Here is an 18,468-nt window from a genome sequence, read left to right on the forward strand (position 1 = left end):
TGCTTGGAACGTTGTCCTGTAGAACCCTAGACAGACATTCCTTGAAAAACTGCCACCTCTCTTCAGTACATTTCCCCAAGAATACCTCCTTCCAATTTACTCCTCTAATTCGCTGTCTAATGTCTTCATATTTCCCCTTACTCCATATAAACACTTTCCTAGCTTGCCTGATCCTCTCTTTTTCCAATGCAAGCCGAAAGGAGATAGAGTTATGATCGCTATCCCCAAGATGCTCTCCCACTGAGAGATCTGACACCTGTCCAGGTTCATTGGTCAGTATCAGATCAAGTACAGGCTCTCCTCTTGTAGGCCTGTCCACATGCTGTATCAGGAAACCCTCCTGAACACACCTAACGAACTCTTCCCCATACAATCCCCTTATCCTCAGGATATTCCAATATATATTTGGGAAATTAAAGTCTCCCGTCACAACAACTCTACTATTACTGCATCTCTCCAGGATCTGTTTCCCTATCTGCTCCTCCACCTCCCTGTTACTATTGGGCGGCCTACAGAAAACTCCCATCAAAGTGACCGGCCCCTTCGCACTCTGATCTTCCACCCACTGAGACTCGGTGGACAATCCCTCCACAGCATACACCTTCTCTAAAGCTGTGACACTATCCCTGATCAGCAGTGCCACTCCACCCCCTCTCTTGCCTCCCTCCCTGTCCTTCCTGAAACATCTGAATCCTGGCACCTGGAGTATCCAGTCCTGTCCCTGAGACATCTAAGTCTCCGTAATGGCCACCACATCATACTTCCAGGCATCGATCCACGCTCTGAGCTCATACCCTTTATTCACTATACTCCTGGCATTAAAGTAAACACATCTCAATCCTTTGGTCTGAGCTCTCCCCTTCACTATTCCCTGTCCATCCGCCCTCTTGCACTGCCTATAACCCTTCTCTGTTTGCGAGCTACCTTCCTCATTCTCCGTCACCATATTTTGATCCCCTCCCCCCAACCTATCTAGTTTAAACTCTCCCCAGCAGCCTTAGCCAACCTTCCTGCCAGGATATTTCTCCCGCTGGGATTCAAGTGCTACCCGTTCTTTGTGTACAGGTCACACCTGCCCCTGAAGAGGTCCTAATGGTCCAGGAACCTGAATCCTTGCCCCCTGCACCAGTCCCTCAGCCACACATTCATCCTCCACCTCACTCCATTCCTGTCCTCACCTTCCAGTGGCACAGGCAGCAATCCTGAGATTACTACCTTTGCTTTCCTCCTTCTCAGCTGTCGCCCTAATTCCCTATACTCTCTTTTCATGACCCCTTCCCCCTTCCTATCCACATCAGCGGTACCAATATGCACCGCTACCTCCGGCTCCTCTCCCTCCCAACTCAGGATTTCTGGGACTCGGCCAGCGACATCCTGGATCCCAGCCCCAACTGTTTCGGGCAGTTTCTTTCTTTTTGGGGCACGCCCCTTTTTCAGTTGTCGCTCAATTTATTCATAGGATAGAGTACCTACAGTACAGAAGGAGAGCATTCAGCCCATCGAGTCTGCACTGAATACAATCTCACCCAGGCCCTATTCCCGAAACCACACACATGTACCCTGCGAATCCCCCTGCCACTCATGATTAATTTAGCATGGCCAATGCACCTCACCCGCACATCTACGAAGTGTGGAAAGAAACTGGAGCACCCGGAGGAAACCCACGCAGACACGGGTAGAATGTGAAGACTCCACACAGACAGTGACCCAAGCTGGAACTGAACCCGGGATCCTGGCGTATGAGGCAGCATTGCAAACCACTGTGCCACCATGCAACCCAACGAGGCCATTCGCCCCTTTGAGTCTACGCCACCTTTCCAACAGAGCATCTTACCCAGAACTTATCCCCGTAACCCCACATGTTTATCCCGCTAAACCCCGACACCTACATACCCCGGGATAATAAGGGGCAATTTAGCATGGCCAATCAACCTCACCCGCACGTCTTTGGACTGTGGGAGGAAACGGGAGCAACCGGAGGAAAACCATGCTGACACGGGGAGAACATACAGAGTCCGTACAAACAGTCACACAAGCCGGGATTTGAACCTGGGTCTCTGGCGCTGTGAAGCGGCAGTGCTGACCACTGGGCCACTGTGCCGCTCTGGATTACCGTACCTCATTTGGTTTATTTGATTTGCCATAAAGAATGGTATTAAGTCAAGTGGAAGATTGCTTGTTGCTGCCAAGCTCCCATTTGAGAATGAAGTGAGATTTGTCATTTTGTAAACTCCAAAGCATCCTCCCCTCAATTTCGAAGCAGCATCTATCGCAGCGGATGATCCTGGGCAAGACCAGAATATAAATTGATGGCCTGCACACAACAATCCCCCTGAAGATGCAGAGTGGCTTTCACCATTGAGGTCAGTTTGTGGTCTGACTTTTCAAGACTGGCCTGGGTAGATTTCCGATGATTGGGAATGTCCAGGCGCATGAGGCCAAGATGGGTGAATAAGATTGAAGGGGGCGAGTAGCCATGTTAACAATCATACTGACTGAAAGGGTGAAAGCATTCAGTCCAGCTGCCGGTGGCACAGTGGTTCGCAATGCTGCCTCCCAGCTCCAGTGACCCGGGTTCGATTCCCAGCTTGGATCACTGTCAGTGTGGAGTCTGCACGTTCTTCCCATGTCTGCGTGGGTTTCCTCCGGGTGCTCCGGTTTCCTCCCACAGTCTGAAAGTCGTGCTGGTTAGGTGCGTTGGCCATGCTAAATTCTTCCACAGTGTACCCGTACTGGTGCGAGAGTGTGGCGACTCAGGGATTTTCACTGTAACTTCAGTACAGTATTAATGTAAGACTATAAGACGTCAGAGCAGAATTGGACCACTCGGACCATTGAATCTGCTCCACCATTCAATCATGGCTTATTTTCTTTCTCATCCCCATTCTCCTGTATTTTCCCCATAACCCCTGATCCCCTTATCAATGAAGAACTTATCTATCTCTGCCTTAAAAACACTCAATGACCTGGCCTCCACAGCCTTCTGCGGCAAAGAATTCCGCAGAGTCAGGATACTTGTGACACTAATAAATACACTTTAACCTTCAGATCATACAGTCGAGGCCATGGGCTACTGGTATTATCACTCTTCTATTAATCCAGAAACTCAGCAAATGTGCTGAGGACAGGGGTTCGAATCCCGCTACGGTAGGTGGTGGAATGTGAATTCAATACAAATATCTGGAAGTAACAACCGACTGACGACCTTGAAACCATTGTCGATTATCGGAAAAACCCATCTGATTCACTTAAAGGAAGGAAACCTGCTGTACTTACATACATGTCTGGCCTACATGTGAATCCAGACCCACAGCAATGTGGTTGACTCTCAACTGCTTATGGGCAACGAGGGATGGGCATTAAATTCTGGCCAGCCAGCGTCGCCCATGCCCCATGATTGAATAAAAAAATAAACTACGAGCAAGGACCCAAGGACGCAAACTGCAAGGTCTTAGTTCATTGGCAGTATCACTGCAGGTGCTAAATCACAGAATCATAGAATGCGTACAGTGCAGAAAGAGGCCATTTGGCCCATCGAGTCTGAACCAACCACAATTCCACCCAGACCCTATTCCCATAATCCCACATAGATACCCTGTTGATGTCCCTGACACTATGGTCAATTTATCATGTCCAATCAAACTAACCCACACATGTTTGCACTGTGAAAGGAAACTACAGCACCCGGAGGAAACCCAGGCAGACGCAAGGAAAATGTGCAAAAGCCACACAGATTGTGATCCGAGGCCGGATTTGAACCCGTGGTCCTGGTGCGGTGAGGCAGCAGTGCTAACCACTGTGCCACCTTACTGTCCAAAGAGGCCATGCTACCTATTCAGTCCGCACCAACTTTCCGACAGAGCACCTTACCAAGAACTTATCCCCGTAACCCCACATATTTATCCCACTACTTCCCCTCACCGACACATCCTGAGATACTAACGGCCAATCTGGCATGGCCAATCCATCTCACCTGCACATCTTTGGACTGTGGGAGGAAACCCACGAAGACACGGGGAGAACGTGCAAACTACACACAGTAAGCCAAGGCCGGATTTGAACCCAGGTCGCCAGCAGCAGCGCGAACCACCGTGCCACGGTGCCGCCCACAATCGCAGAGATCACAAAAATAATATGCGATTGCTCCACCAAAAATGGTCTAAAAATCACATAGGGAGGCAATACCATACACAACTTGAACATAAGGGGTTGTAGGTCTATCGAACCTCCCTTGTCTGGCAGAATTCATTAAGCACCACTAACCATGGCCAGGGAGGAGAATTGATATCCACAAGCCAGACATAGGTTGTGGATTGAAGCCCATAGTAAAGCAGGCTCGATAGCATCGACTTTATACTGCTTGGATATAACAATCAAATAAAAGTGCACATGTTGCAATTGGTTAAACAAAGAACAAAGAACAATACAGCACAGGAACAGGCCCTTCAGCCCTCCAAGCCCGCGCCGCTCCCTGGTCCAAATTAGACCATGCTTTTGTATCCCTCCATTCCCACTCCGTTCATGTGGCTATCTAGATAAGTCTTAAACGTTCCCAGTGTGTCCGCCTCCACCACCTTGCCTGGCAGCGCATTCCAGGCCCCCACCACCTTCTGTGTAAAATACGTCCTTCTGATATCCGTGTTACACCTTCCCCTCCTCACCTTGAACCTATGACCCCTCGTGAACATCACCACTGATCTGGGAAAAAGCTTCCCATCATTCACCCTATCTATGCCTTTCATAATTGTATACACCTCTATTAGGTCAGCCCTCATCCTCCGCCTTTCCAGTGAGAATAACCCCAGATTGCCCAATCTCTCCTCATAACTAAGCCCTTCCATACCAGGAAACATCCTGATAAACCTCCTCTGCAAACTCTCTAAAGCCTCCACGTCCTTCTGGTAGTGTGGCGACAGAAATGGGCGCAGTATTCCAAATGCGGCCGAACCAACATTGTATACAACTGCAACATCAGACCCCAACTTTTAAACACTCTGCCCCGTCCTATAAAGGCAAGCATGCCAAATGCCTTATTCACTACCTTCTCCACCTGTGACGTCACCTTCAAGGATCTGTGGACTTGCACACCCAGGTCCCTCTGCGTATCTACACCCTTTATTGGTTCTGACATTTATCGTACAGCTCCCCCTACGCTAGTTCTACCAAAATGCATCACTTCGCATTCATGTGGATTGAACTCCATGCCATTTCTTTGCCCAAATTTCCAGCCAATCTATATCCTTCTGTAGCTTCTGACAATGTTCCTCACTATCTGCATGTCCAGCCATTTCTGTGTCGTCCGCAAACTTACTGATCACCCCAGTTACACATTCTCCCAGATCGTTTATATAAATCACAAACAGCAGAGGTCCCAATACAGAACCCTGCGGAACACCACAAGTCATAGGCATCCAGCCGGAAAAAGACCCTTCCACTACCACCCTCTGTCTTCTGTGACCAAGCCAGTTCTCCACCCATCCAGCCACCTCCCCCTTTATCCCATCAGATCCAACCTTTTGCACCAACCTACCATGAGGGACTTTGTCAAACGCTTCACTGAAGTCCATATAGACGACATCCACGGCCCTTCTCTCGTCAACCATTCTAGTCGCTTCTTCAAAAAACTCCACCAGGTTTGTGAGGCATGCCCTCCCTCTCAAAAAAACCATGCTGACTATCGTTATTGAGTTTATTCCTTTCTAAATGCGCGTACATACTATCTCTAAGAATCCTCTCCAACAACTTCCCTGCCACGGACGCCAAGATCACCGGACTATAATTTCCCGGGTTACCCTTCCTACCCTTCTTAAATAACGGGGCCAGATTAGCTGTCCTCCAATCCTCAGGGACCTCATCTGTGTCCAGTGACGAGACAAAGATTTGCATCAGAGGCCCAGCGATTTCATCTCTCATCTCCCTGACCAGCCTTGGATAGTTCCATCAGGCCCTGGGGATTTGTCAGTCTTTATAATCCCTAAAAAACCTAGCACTTCCTCCCTTGTAATGGAGATTTTCTCTAACGGGTCAACACTCCCCTCCGAGACACTCCCAGTCAACACATCCCTCTCCTTTGTGAATACCGACGCAAAGCATTCATTCAGGATCTCCCCTACTTCCTTGGGCTCTCAGCATAGTTCCCCGCTTTTCTCCCTGAGCGGTCCGATTTTTTCCCTGAAAAACACTTTTGTTCCTAACGTCTGAATAAAATACCTTGGGATTCTCCTTAATCCTGTCTGCCAAGGACATTTTGTGACCCCTTTTTGCCCTTCTAATTCCTCGTTTGTGTGTGCTTTCCTACTTTCTCTGTATTCCTCCAGAGATCCCTCCATTTTTAGCTGCCTGGACCTAGCGTACTCCTCACTTTCCTTTTTGACCAATCCCTCAATTTCCCTGGTTATCCACGGTTCTCGAATCCTACCCTTCCTATTCTTCTTTTTTACAGGCACATGCCTATCCTGCAGCCCAAACAACTGTTCCTTAAAAGATTCCCACATGCCAGATGTGGATTTACCCTGAAACAGCCTCTCCCAAACAACAGCTGCCAATTTCTGCCTAATCCCACGAAAGGTCGCCTTCCCCCAATCCAACACCTTACGCTTGGGACACCACTCATCCTTTTCCATCACTATCCTAAAGCTAACAGAATTGTGGTCACTATTTGCCACATGTTCCCCAACCGAAACGTTGAAGATCTCACCGGGCTCATTCCCCAGTACGAGGTCCAGTATAGCCCCCTCTCTAGTCGGGCTATCTACATATTGTTCCAAAGAACCTTCCTGTATGCATTTTACAAATTCCTCCCCATTCAGGCTCCCAGCCCTACGCGATTTCCAGTCTATACCAGGGAAATTGAAGTCTCCCACTGCAACAAACCCTATTTTTCCTGCACCTATCCATTATCTCCTGACATATCTCTTCTTCCACTTCCCTTGGGCTGTTGGGGGGCCTGTAGTATACCCCCAACATAGAGACTGCGCCCTTCCTGTTTCTGAGCTCCACGCACAGAGAATCGTTACACGACCCCTCTGAATTGTCCTCCCTCTGCACCGCTGTAATATGCTCTCTAACTAAAACTGCTACTCCCCCAACTCTTTTGGGCTTCTTTTGGTTAGTTTTACTCGTTCTTTTTATTCATTCGTGGGACATGGGCGTCGCTGGCTGGCTACCATTTATTGCCCATCCCTAGCTGCCCTTGAAAAGGGATGGTGATCTGCCTTCTTGAATCACTGCAGTCCATGCTCTGTGGGTTGACCCACAATGCTGTTAGGGAGGGAATTCAAGGATTTTGACCGAGCGACTGCGAAGGAATGGTGATATATTTCCAAATCCTGATGGTGAGTGTCTGGGAGGGGAACTTGCAGGTGCTTGTGTTCCCAATTATTTGCTGCCATTGTCCTTCGAGATGGAAGTGGTCGTGGGTTTGGAAGGTGCGGTCTAAGGATCTTAGGGGAAATGCTGCAGTGCATCTTGTAGATAGTACACCCTGCTGCTACTGAGCATCGGTGGGGGAGGGAGTAGATGTTTGGAGATGTGGTGCCAATCAAGCGGGCTGCTTTGCTCTGGATGGTGTCAAGCTTCTTGAGTGCTGTTGGAGCTAATAATAATAAGCAAATAAAATAAAAAAATAGATCTTAGAAAAGTTACAAACATTGAAGAGTTACACCTGACCATCAAGAGGAAGGGGTTTTAATTTGTCTACATCTATATACGCGTTGGCCTAACCCCCCAGTTTTAGTATAATCAGTGTTATATTAATAACCTCACAGAAAGCTACAGATAGGATAAACGAGAGGGTTAATTTATTTGCCATGCACACAACTCATGGGAGGAGTTTGGCAATGTCGCCCCCGGTGCACTAATACAGTGGAAGAAAGATAAAGAAAGATTTGCTGGGCAAAGAATTAAGAGAAAATAGTGACGGTGATGCGGGAGGCCAATGTTGTATTCCTTCATACAGTGCGGCAGAGTGGAATGATGCTGGATAATACGCTCTTCCATGGAGCTGCCTGCCACAATGCTGTAGACGCATGGAACTGAAGCAGTCTTCAGGGCAATGGTACAAAATCTACCAAAACAATGTTGAAGGGGCCAGGTATTCAGCAAGGCACATCCCCTATTTTGTTCTGCTTAATATATGGAATAAGGGCAGACTGAGGAGCCTCAGTATCAGAATGCAATCTTGCTGGTTCCACCAGAAAGAACTTCAAGTCACCTGAATTCAACCTCTCCAATCTGACTCTGATAAAGGGATGTAGCCTTCTATCAGGGTCCATGAGATTGTTAAGATTTCAACCATTCAGTCTACAAGGGAGGTTCTGAGGTCCTTTGTCCTCGCAGACAGAAGTGTTCCGGATGCCCAGGCCCTGGTTTATTCAATAGAGATGGTCGTCGTATAGCTCCCTTCGAATTTAGTCCCTGCATCCCACAAGGGACTGTTAGACTCTCTTCAGAGATAACAGGTGGCATGGTGGCACAGCGGGTTCGATTCCCAGCTTCGGTCACTGTCTGCATGGAGTTTGCATGTTCCTCCCGTGTCTGCATGGGTTTACTCCAGGTGCTCCGTTTGCCTCCCACAGTCCAAAGATGTGCGGGTTAGGTGGATTGGCAATGATAAATTGCCCCTTAGTGTCAGTGGGACTAGCTAGGGAAAATGCATGGGGTTATGGGGAGAGGGTGTGGGTGGGATTTTGGTCAGTGCAGACTCGATGGGCTGAATGGCCTCCTTCTGCGCTGTAAGATTCCATGATTCTATGATAGCGAGGTGTCAGCTCTTGTGAAACTGTAATTAATGCAACTGCAACTCATATTGTTCCAGGGTCAAAGACAGACATATCTGTAGCCGTTTTTATCAGGGCCCTTGCCAATGTTTGAAAATTTTAGAAATTATCCATCGGGATTTCAATATATTTATAGATTTGAAGAATATATTAATTCTGACTGGCTAGAGTTCCATTTACTGATAGACTATTGGCAATAAATTCTCGAATGCAAAGTTTCTGCCAGTTTGACGAAAAGATATTTCCGAAATTTGGAAGCCAATGATCTATGTTCTCTTCAGGGACCTGACCAATGAGATTGTTCTATTCGCAGTGCCGGCTCCAGCCAGCAGACGGCGACAATGTGACAGAGGGTAAGCTCTCCCAGCTGCTGCAGCTCTGCCCCCTGTGGGCAATAATCTGAAACTGCACATGGTCTCGTGGAAAAGCCTTGTGTTCATGGAAAGTCAGCTATAAACCGTTGAGGTTTCTGTGGAATCTGTCAAGAATTGAGCATGAAAAGGAGCTGAAATCCACAGCTGGGCCACAGACATCTATGCGGTTGGCTCTTAAAGCCTCCTGTGCCCTTTCCGGGATTTAGTACATGGATAGACAGCAGTGAACCCATCTCTCACAATCCGTGTTATAATCTTGCTGGAGTCGAATTAGTCTTTCGATATTTTAACCTGTATCCAACGCATCAATAATCTATCGGTGACTCTCCTCATTACACTGAGTGACAACAGCCATCCCCGTTAATATTCCTCACCAATCACACTTCTTTTTATTGATTCTTGCGACATGGGTGTTGCTGGCTGGCCAGCATTTATTGTCCATCCCTCGTTGAGAAGGTGGTGGTGAGCTGCCTTCTTGAATCGCTGTAGCCCACGTGCTGTGGGTTGACCCGTTAGGGAGGGAATGCCAGGATTTTGAACGAGCGACTGTGAAAGAATGGTGATGTATTTCCAAGTCAGGATGCTGAGTATCTCGGAGGGGAACATCCAGGTGCTGTTGTTCCCAGGTATCTGCTGCCCTTGTCCCTCTAGATGGAATTGGTCATGGGTTTGGAAGATGCTGTCTGAGGTTCTTTGTTGAGTTTCTGTGGTGCATCTGAAAAGTTTAAAGTTTTGAAGTTTAATGTATTCGTCACTAGGAGGCTTACATTAACACTGCAATGAATTTACTGTGAAAATCACCGAGTTTCCACACTCCGGCGCCTGTTCGGGTACACTGAGGAAGAATTCAGCATGGCCAATGCACTTAACCAACACGTCTTACGGACTGTGGGGGGGAACCGGAGCATCCGGAAGAATCCCACGCAGACATGTGGAGAACGGGCAGACTCCACACAGACCGTAACTAAGTCGGGATTCGAACATGGGTTCCTGGCAATGTCTGGCAGCAGTGCGAACCACTGTGCTACCGTGCCATCCAGATGTTCGATGGTACACACTGCTACTACTGAGCGTTGGTGGGAGAGGGAATAATTTTTAATGGATTGGGTGCTAAACCAGCGAGGCTGCTCTGTCTGGGATGGTGTTGAGCTTCTTGAGTATTCTTGGAGCTGTACTCATCCAGGCGAGTGGGGAGTATTCCATCACACTTCTGACTTGTATTTTGTAGACGGTAGACACGCTTTGAGGAGTCAGGAGGTGAGTTACGTGCTGCAATATTCCTCGCCTCTGACCTGCTCATGTAGCCATTGTGTTTATGTGATGAGTCCAGTTGAGGTTCGGGTCAATGGTAACTTCAAAGGATGTTGACAGTGGGGGATTCAGTGATGGTAACACCATTGAATGTCAAGAGGCGGTGGTTAGAGCGCCTCTTATTGGTGATGGTCATTGCCTGGAATTTGTGTGCCGCGAATGTTACTAGCCACTTGTCAGCCGAAACCTGGAGTCCGGGAAATAGGATTTAATTTTTCTATTCTTGATGCAATGGATCCCTTGTGCCAACCTCTCACTTTATGCAGGCAGGAGGGAACCTGGTGGGGGCAAATAATTATTTTGCATTTATTCAGCCCTTTGCCTGAACACCAGTCATGTCAAAGCTCTTCACATTCTGTGAAATAAATGGTGACAGATATTCCCCGCTGCGATGCAGGAAACGCGGCAGCCAATGTGCGCACCGCAAGATCCCACACACACAACAATGTGATAATGAGGCTCTGTTTCTGGGATAGTGACAGATATTGCGCCAGGACTCTCGGAGGGGAGGAAGAATGTTGCAGCTGTTCTTTGAGATTGTTCCGCCGCATCATTCCCAGCTCTCCAAGCGGAACGGCGAGGGTGGTTTAATATCTCATCCAAGATGTGCCACCTTCAAACAGTGCAACACTTGCTGGGTGCTGAATTGGAGTGTCTGTTTTTACATTTCCATCTCAAGCCCTGTGCTGGGATTTGAACACCTAACCCTGTGTTTCCAAGGCAGGCTTGTTACCCACTGAGCCACGGCAAACAGGCTTCTGTCTCGTGGTTCCAACGCGCTGACATCTTGCTGAATTCTGGTCGCCACACTGCCAGAAGAATAAAGAGGCTTTGGAGAGGGTACAGAACAGATTTCCCAGGATGTTGCCGAGTGAGGAGGACATTAGCTTTGAGGAGTGGTTGGAGAAACTTGTTTTGTTCTCATTGGAATGACGGAGGTTGAGGGGAGACCTGATAGAAGTCAAAAAGATCATGAGACGCATGGACACAATGGATAGTCAGAAGCTTTTTCCCAGGGTGGAGGAGTCAATTACTGGGGGGCACAGGTTGAAGGTGCGAGGGGCAAGGTTTAAACGAGATGTACGAGGCAAGTTTCTTCACACAGAGAGTGGTGGGTGCCTGGAACTCGCTGCCATGGGAGGTACTGGAAGCAGATACGATAGTGATTTTTGAGGTGTGTCATAACAAATACATGAATAGGATGGAAATAGAGAGATATGGTCCCCGGATGGTCAGGGGTTTTACTTTCGTCGGGCAGCATGGTTGCTGCAGGCTTGGAGGACGGCAGTGCCTGTTCCTGTGCTGTAGGTTTCTTCGTTCTCTATTCTTTGAATCCATTTTCCCTGCATTTATACAGCTTGCGTTGCAACAATTGTAATGTGAGTATAATTTTGCGAGGACAAAATTTGAACATTAATGAGAAATAGAAACCATGGGGCGGGGGGGGGGGGGGAGGTCCCGTCCTGCCTACCACAGGAATAGTAGCGAGCGGCGGGGCGAGGCGGGGGGAGGGGGCTGGGGTGCGCAGACCATGCAAAGTTCCATTGACCGAGGGCGGGATTTTCATCTTTCCAACGTCAGGACAGCGGGAAAGAAATTATCGGCTGCAACACGGGAACAACTTTTTGTACCGCATGGGAAGTGAGTGGTGATTGGTGGCGTCTGATTGGTGGAAACATCACAATGGAGAATGCAGCATGGACCAGTTAACTTCCCAGCGCTTTGTCAAAAAGGGGAAGGTTGACTCTGATTGGTCAAGTCACTGACCTAAGGAATGAACCAACGAATAGCTGTCCCCTGATATTTTTTAATCTGTTGATATATGAAAGGCACAAGGTTTGGCAGTTCAAGAGAAGCAGAAAAAGAAAAGGAGATGGCCACTTGTGCCTTACCCATTTACTCCAATATATATCCCCAATGTCAGAGGGTGCATCACTCTGCACAGAGCATCAGCTGCGACTCCAAGTGGCAAAACAGCACATACGGAGAATTGTTCCCGAGTTTGCTGATTGAGAAGCCAGGTCTTTGACACAGAGAGATTGATTATCAGGATTTTCACTCGACCCCAGGATTCAGTGAGTAATGTCACTCTGTCCGAAAACGTGTTTTATGGGGGGTAACTTATGAACTGCGTACGACTGGGGAGTTCTGCAGCAATAACTTGCATTTATATAGCAACCTCCATGTTATAAAACAACTCAATGGCCCTTAACTGGAGAAATTATTGAAGAAAGCATCAGCCAGAGACACATAAGGAGATATAAAGAGCAGGGGACCAGACAGCTGGCAAAAAGTTGATGATTTTAAGAGGTGTCTCAACGGAGGAGTGAGTATATGAAACAGAGATGTGGAGAGGTTTAGCGGGGGAATTCCAGAGCTTAGGACCCCTCCCCAGGCAGCTGAAGGCAGGGCCGCCAATGGTGGAGCGATGGGAATCGGGGGATGCTCAGGAGGCCAGAATTGGAGGGGTGCAGAGATCTTGGAAGGTTGTAGGGTCTGGGGAGGTTACAGAGATACGGAAGGTTTCAGGGGCTGGAGGCGGTTACAGGTTTGGGAGAGTTGTATAGGCTGGAGGAGGTTACGGAGATTCCGGATGTTGTTGGGGATGGAGGGGGTTACAACCACAGGGAGAGTTGTCGGGTTGGAGGAGGTTACAGAGATAGGGAGGTTGGTAGGGGTTGTAGGAGTTTGCAGAAATAGGGAAGAGTGTCGGGGCCGGTGGGCTTGTCAGAGGTGGGGAATGTTGTAGGGATACAGAACTGAGTATCAATCCTTTCATCAAAAACCATTCTGAATCCTAACTTACTCAGTGACTAACCATAAGTGTAAAATTCGAACAAAATGGTTGATCCAAAATTAGTGCAGGAATTCAACTGGAAAAAAAACAAACATACCTCATTGTTCCTGAATGTCCTTTTGGGGAATGCCGCACCCACATTGTTCCATTTCCATGAGGAATATGTTGGAGCTGAGGGATACAATGAGATAAGGACTTATTCTTAATGAATGTGTTCAGTACACTGGAACTAACAGTGACAGTGTCACTAAGGGTTTACCATCCTGTATAAGTCAGGTATTGATTTCAACTGAGGATCTGAGCCCAGACTCCAATCCTGTCTGTCAGAGTCAGTGAATAAGATCACCCATCGTTCCAAAATGGAAGGGCCAATCATTCTGGAGACCCAGTTCGCTTTCTACCATTTCCTCGTGGTGATCTCTATCCCAGGTGAGGAGAGCTGTCCACCCCGTCAAATGTGATGTTTAGAGTTCTGATGTACATCGCGTTAAGGTATTTGACCGATGGGTGGCACAGTAGCAAAGCGTTTAGCACTGCTGTCTCACAGCTCCAATAACCTGAATTCCATTCCCGACTTGGGTCACTGTCTGTGCGGAATCTGTACGTTCTCCCCCGTGTCTGCGTGGGTTTCCTCCGTGTGCTCCTATTTCCTCCCACAAGTCCGAATGAGATGCATGTTTGGTGTATTGGCCATGCTAAATTGCCCCTTAGCATTCTTGGATGTGTAGGATAGAGGGATCAGCAGGCTAAATATATGGGGATCCGGGGACAGGGTCTGAGTGGGATTGCCGTCGGTGCAGACTGGAGGGATGGAGTGGCTTCCTGCTGCACTATAGGGGTTCTATGATTCGATGATGACTTTCTAACTGGAGTTTTTTATACCGTGGTGCATATAGTGACCTTCGGAAAGGTGGAGTGGGAGATTGATCGGGAGGAGAGACAGGGATGGCAAACTCCAGCAGTGTGCGGAGAGATTCAACAAGTTATGCGTTCTCCTTTCACATTACGAAGAGTGTGGATAGCTCTCTTTTGTTATCAGTGGGAGCGTGACCGTCAGTCAGACGGACGAGATTTCCGAGCATTGATAAAAGGGTCTAAAGTGAAATGAGATTTCAGGGACCCGGGTGCGATTCCAGGCTTTGGTCACAGGCTGAGTGGAGAATGCACCTTCTCCCTGTGTCTGCGTGGGTTTCCTCCGGGTGTTTCGGTTTCATCACAAAACGAGAGATGTGTTGGTTAGGTGCATTGGCCATGTAAATTTCTCGCTCAGTGCATCCGAATAGGTACCAGAGTCTGGGGACGAGGGGATTTTCACATTCGCTGACATTTCCAGCTGAAGACTTGTCTGACCATGCTCGTGAATGGGCAATTCTGTACTTAAGAGACTGTATCGCACCAATTATCACCCGGTGTCCTGGCTCATGTTTATCACTTGATCAAATCACAAATACAGAATAATCGAATATAATTGCATTTTTTTGTGCGACCCTTGTTGTTGCAAAATTGGCTGCATATTTTTACGTTCCAACAGTGACTACAATTCCGACAGTGTTGCGTTGGATGTAAAGTGATTTGAGATGGTCTGGTAGATCTGAAATCCACTTAAAATTCATTTCAACTTCAGGAAGCTGAGTGGAGAACATGCACCCGTCTTCATCAACAGTGACAAAGTGAATGGTCAAGAGCTTCATGTTTCTAGGTATTCAGATTACCAGCAACCTGTCCTGGTCTCTCTACGCCGATGCTATAGCTAAGACAGCCACCAAACGCCTCGACGTTCTGAGGAGATGGAGGAAATTTGGCACATCCACTGCGACCCTCTTCAGCTTTTGCAGATGCACCATAGAAAGCCCCTTTTGTGGTTCTATCACAGCTTAGTGTGGCTCCTGCCCCTTTCCAAGACCGCAAGAACCTGCAAAGGTTTTTGAACGTAGACCAGTCCATCACGCAAACCAGCCTCCCATCCATTGACACCGTCTACACTTCCTGCTGCATCGGAAAATCAGCCAGTATAATCAAGCACCCGGACATTCACTCTTCCACCTTCTTATATCGGGAAGACGATACAAAAGTCTGACAACATGTAGCAAACGACTCGAGAACAACTTCTTCCCAGGCTTTGGAATGGACCTATCATACATTAAGTTATTCTTTCTCCGCACTCTCACTCTGATTGTAACACGATATTCTGCACCCTTTCCTTTCCTGCTTCCCTATGTATTTTATGAACGGTATGTTTTGTCTGTATAGCTGTGGTTAGAATTGCTTCCTCATAGTGCCAGGGACATGAGTTCGATTCTCTGCTTGGGTTACTGTCTGTGTGGAATTTGCACATAAACCCCGTGTCTGTGTGGGTTTCCTCCGGGTGCTGCGGTTTCCTCCCTCAGTCCAAAGATGTGCAGGTAGGTGGATTGGCCATGCTTAATTGCCCTGTAGTGTCAGTGGAATTAGCTAGGGTAAATGAATGGGGGTTATGAGGATAGGGCCAAGGGCGCATTGTGGTCGGTGCAGACTCAATGGTCCACATGGTCTCCTTCTGCACTGTCGGAGTCTATGATTCTATGAGCACACAAACAGTACTTTTCACTGCATCCCAATGAATGTGACAATAATAAATCAAATCATATCAAGTCAAATCAAATCCAAATCAAGTCAAGTCCAAATCAAATCAAATCAACTCAAATCTAATCAAATCAAACCAAATCAATTCAAATCAAATTAAGAATCCAACAAGTTTTCTTTCCCTTTATTGATAACACAGCAGCATTTATAGCTGTTATTTCTCTGTCATTTCTTACATTCTCTGGCTCCTGTGTGCTCCATCAAGCGGTAATAAGACGAGTGTCAGGGGGATTAGTTAGGTTCAATGCATGAGGATTACGGGGATAGGGCCAGGGTGGTAATGTTGACGGTGCAGACTCGATTGGCCAGATAGCCTCCTTCTGCACTGTAGGATTCTATGAGCATGGCAGAAACAATACTTTTCACTGTATCTGAATGCATGGGACAATAATTCATCAAATCAAATTAAATCAAATCAGATCCAAATCAAAATCAAATCAAGTCAAAATCAAAGCAAATTAAGAATCCAGCTAGTTTTCTTTACTTTTATTGATAACACAGCAGCATTTATAGCTGTTATTTCTGTATTGCTTCTTACATTATCTCGCTCCTGTGTGCTCCGTGAATAGATAATGGGACCTGACCTTATATTTCTCAAACCACTGCAGAACCAGTCTTTAAATGTGTGCTTCGATAATTGATACAAAGAGAAGCTCACAATAGCTATTGTAACTGGTTATTCCTTCATGTGTTATCATTGTGGTAACATTGGTGCATCATCCCATTCCACACTTAACAGCTTCTGATCTCAATTTTTTCCCCCCACAGCTAACGCAGTGACGATCATGATCCTGTCTCGGGGAAAGTGCGGTATCAGTCCAGGTGTTTGTCTCTACCTGATCTCCATGGCAACAGCAGACGTAATGGTCGTTTTCTTCCCGATAATACTTACCAAACTTGGTTCCAACTATTTCCCGTTCACATTCCTGTTCTACACGGCAGTGTGCAGAACTGTCAGGGTGCTGGGCTACGCTGCTATAGACTGTTCAGTCTGGTTCACCATCGCTTTCACCATTGACCGTTATGTGGCCATTTGTTGTCACAATCTGAAAGCTAGATATTGCACCCAGAAGACAGCGGTGGCGGTGATAACCACCGTCTCCCTTGTGAACGTTTTGAGGAATGTTCCTTTTTACTTCAAGTTCCAGCCTTACGGCACATTCTACGGAGTCCCCTGGGGCTGCGTCACCAGACTAGAGTTCTTCACCTTCCCAGGTTGGGTGGCGTTCTTCTGGCTCCACCACCTGCTGAACCCATTGATCCCCTACCTGCTGATCCTGTTGCTCAACGCTCTGACCGTCAGGCACATTGTGCTGGCCAATCGAGCCCGCCAGGGTCTCCGGGCTCCCAGTAAGGGGGAGCAGAGAGAAGACGCAGAGGTGGCCAACAGGCGGAGATCCATCATGCTGTTGTTTGTTGTGTCGGGCAGTTTTATATTTCTGTGGATGACCAAGATTGTTATTTTCTTAGTGATGGAGATTTTCAACCGGCATGTTTACCCGAGTTACAACCATCCGGTTATTATCGCGGATCGAACCGGGACAATGCTGTTCTACCTGAGCTCCTGCACCAACACCGCTGTTTATGCACTGACCCAGAGTAAGGTCAGAGAGCAACTGAAGAGCGCAGTGAAATATCCCTTCACTCTCATCTGTGAACAAGTATTTTCACTGAAGTAGCACACATTGTTGAAAATAATTTTTGTGCCACCGTGCCGCCCACCATAATCTCATTTGGACACTGAGGGAGAAATGAGCGTGGCCAATCCACCTAACCTGCAAATCTTTGGAATGTGGGAGGAAGCCGGAGCATCCGGAAGAAACCGAGGAAGACACGGGCAGAAGGTGCAGACTCCACACATGAGAACAAATTTAGCATTGGCCGTGCTAAATCCACCCTCAGTGTAACTGAACAGGCGCCAGAGTGTGGCGACTAGGGGATTATCACAGTAACTTCATTGCAGTGTGCTTGTCAGCCTACTTGTGACATAAATAAATAAACTATAAATTTAACCATGTAAAACTTTCCCCTTCTCCTATTGATGCCAAACCTGAGAAGTAGCCCAGAAATGTGAATGAAGAGAATACAGCAAGAGAAAGGTAGGCTGGAAAATTGGGTGGAAAAATAGCATTTGGAATTTAACCCGGACAAATGCGAGGTGAGGTGCTTTGGTAGATCGAATTCAAGTGGGAGCTATAGAATAAATGGCGGAACCATCAGGAGCATAGACACACAGAGGTCTCGATGTGCAGGTCCACAGATCCTTAAAAGTGGCAGCACATGTGGAAAAGGTGGTGAGGAAAGCATATGGCATGCTTGCTTTCATCAGACGGGACATCGAGTATAAAAGTTGGCAAATTACGTTACAGTCATAGAAAACGTTGGTTAGGCCTCATTTGGAATTTTGTTTCCCATTCTGGTCAGCACATTAACAGAAGGACGTGGAGGCTTTGGAGGGAGTAGAGTAAGTATGGAGGGTCTTAGCTCTGGGGAGAAATTGAATATACTGGGATTGTTCTCCCTGGAATGACAGAGGCTGAGGGGTGATCTTGAATCATAGAATAGAATCAGGACAATGCAGAAGGAG

The 18,468-nt window shown here is 47.4% G+C and overlaps 1 protein-coding gene across 1 annotated transcript; it reads left to right on the top strand.

Moving 5' to 3' along the window:
• The first annotated feature begins 13,618 nt into the window (after window positions 1–13,618).
• Window positions 13,619–17,560, top strand: LOC144508736 (putative G-protein coupled receptor 139). The gene is made up of 2 exons (XM_078237045.1): window positions 13,619–13,688; window positions 16,650–17,560. The coding sequence occupies exons 1-2, from the start codon at window positions 13,619–13,621 to the stop codon at window positions 17,558–17,560; spliced, it is 981 nt and encodes a 326-aa protein (XP_078093171.1).
• The last annotated feature ends 908 nt before the right edge of the window (window positions 17,561–18,468 follow it).

Source organism: Mustelus asterias, chromosome 20 (genome assembly GCF_964213995.1).
Source record: "Mustelus asterias chromosome 20, sMusAst1.hap1.1, whole genome shotgun sequence".
Lineage (NCBI taxonomy): Eukaryota > Metazoa > Chordata > Chondrichthyes > Carcharhiniformes > Triakidae > Mustelus > Mustelus asterias.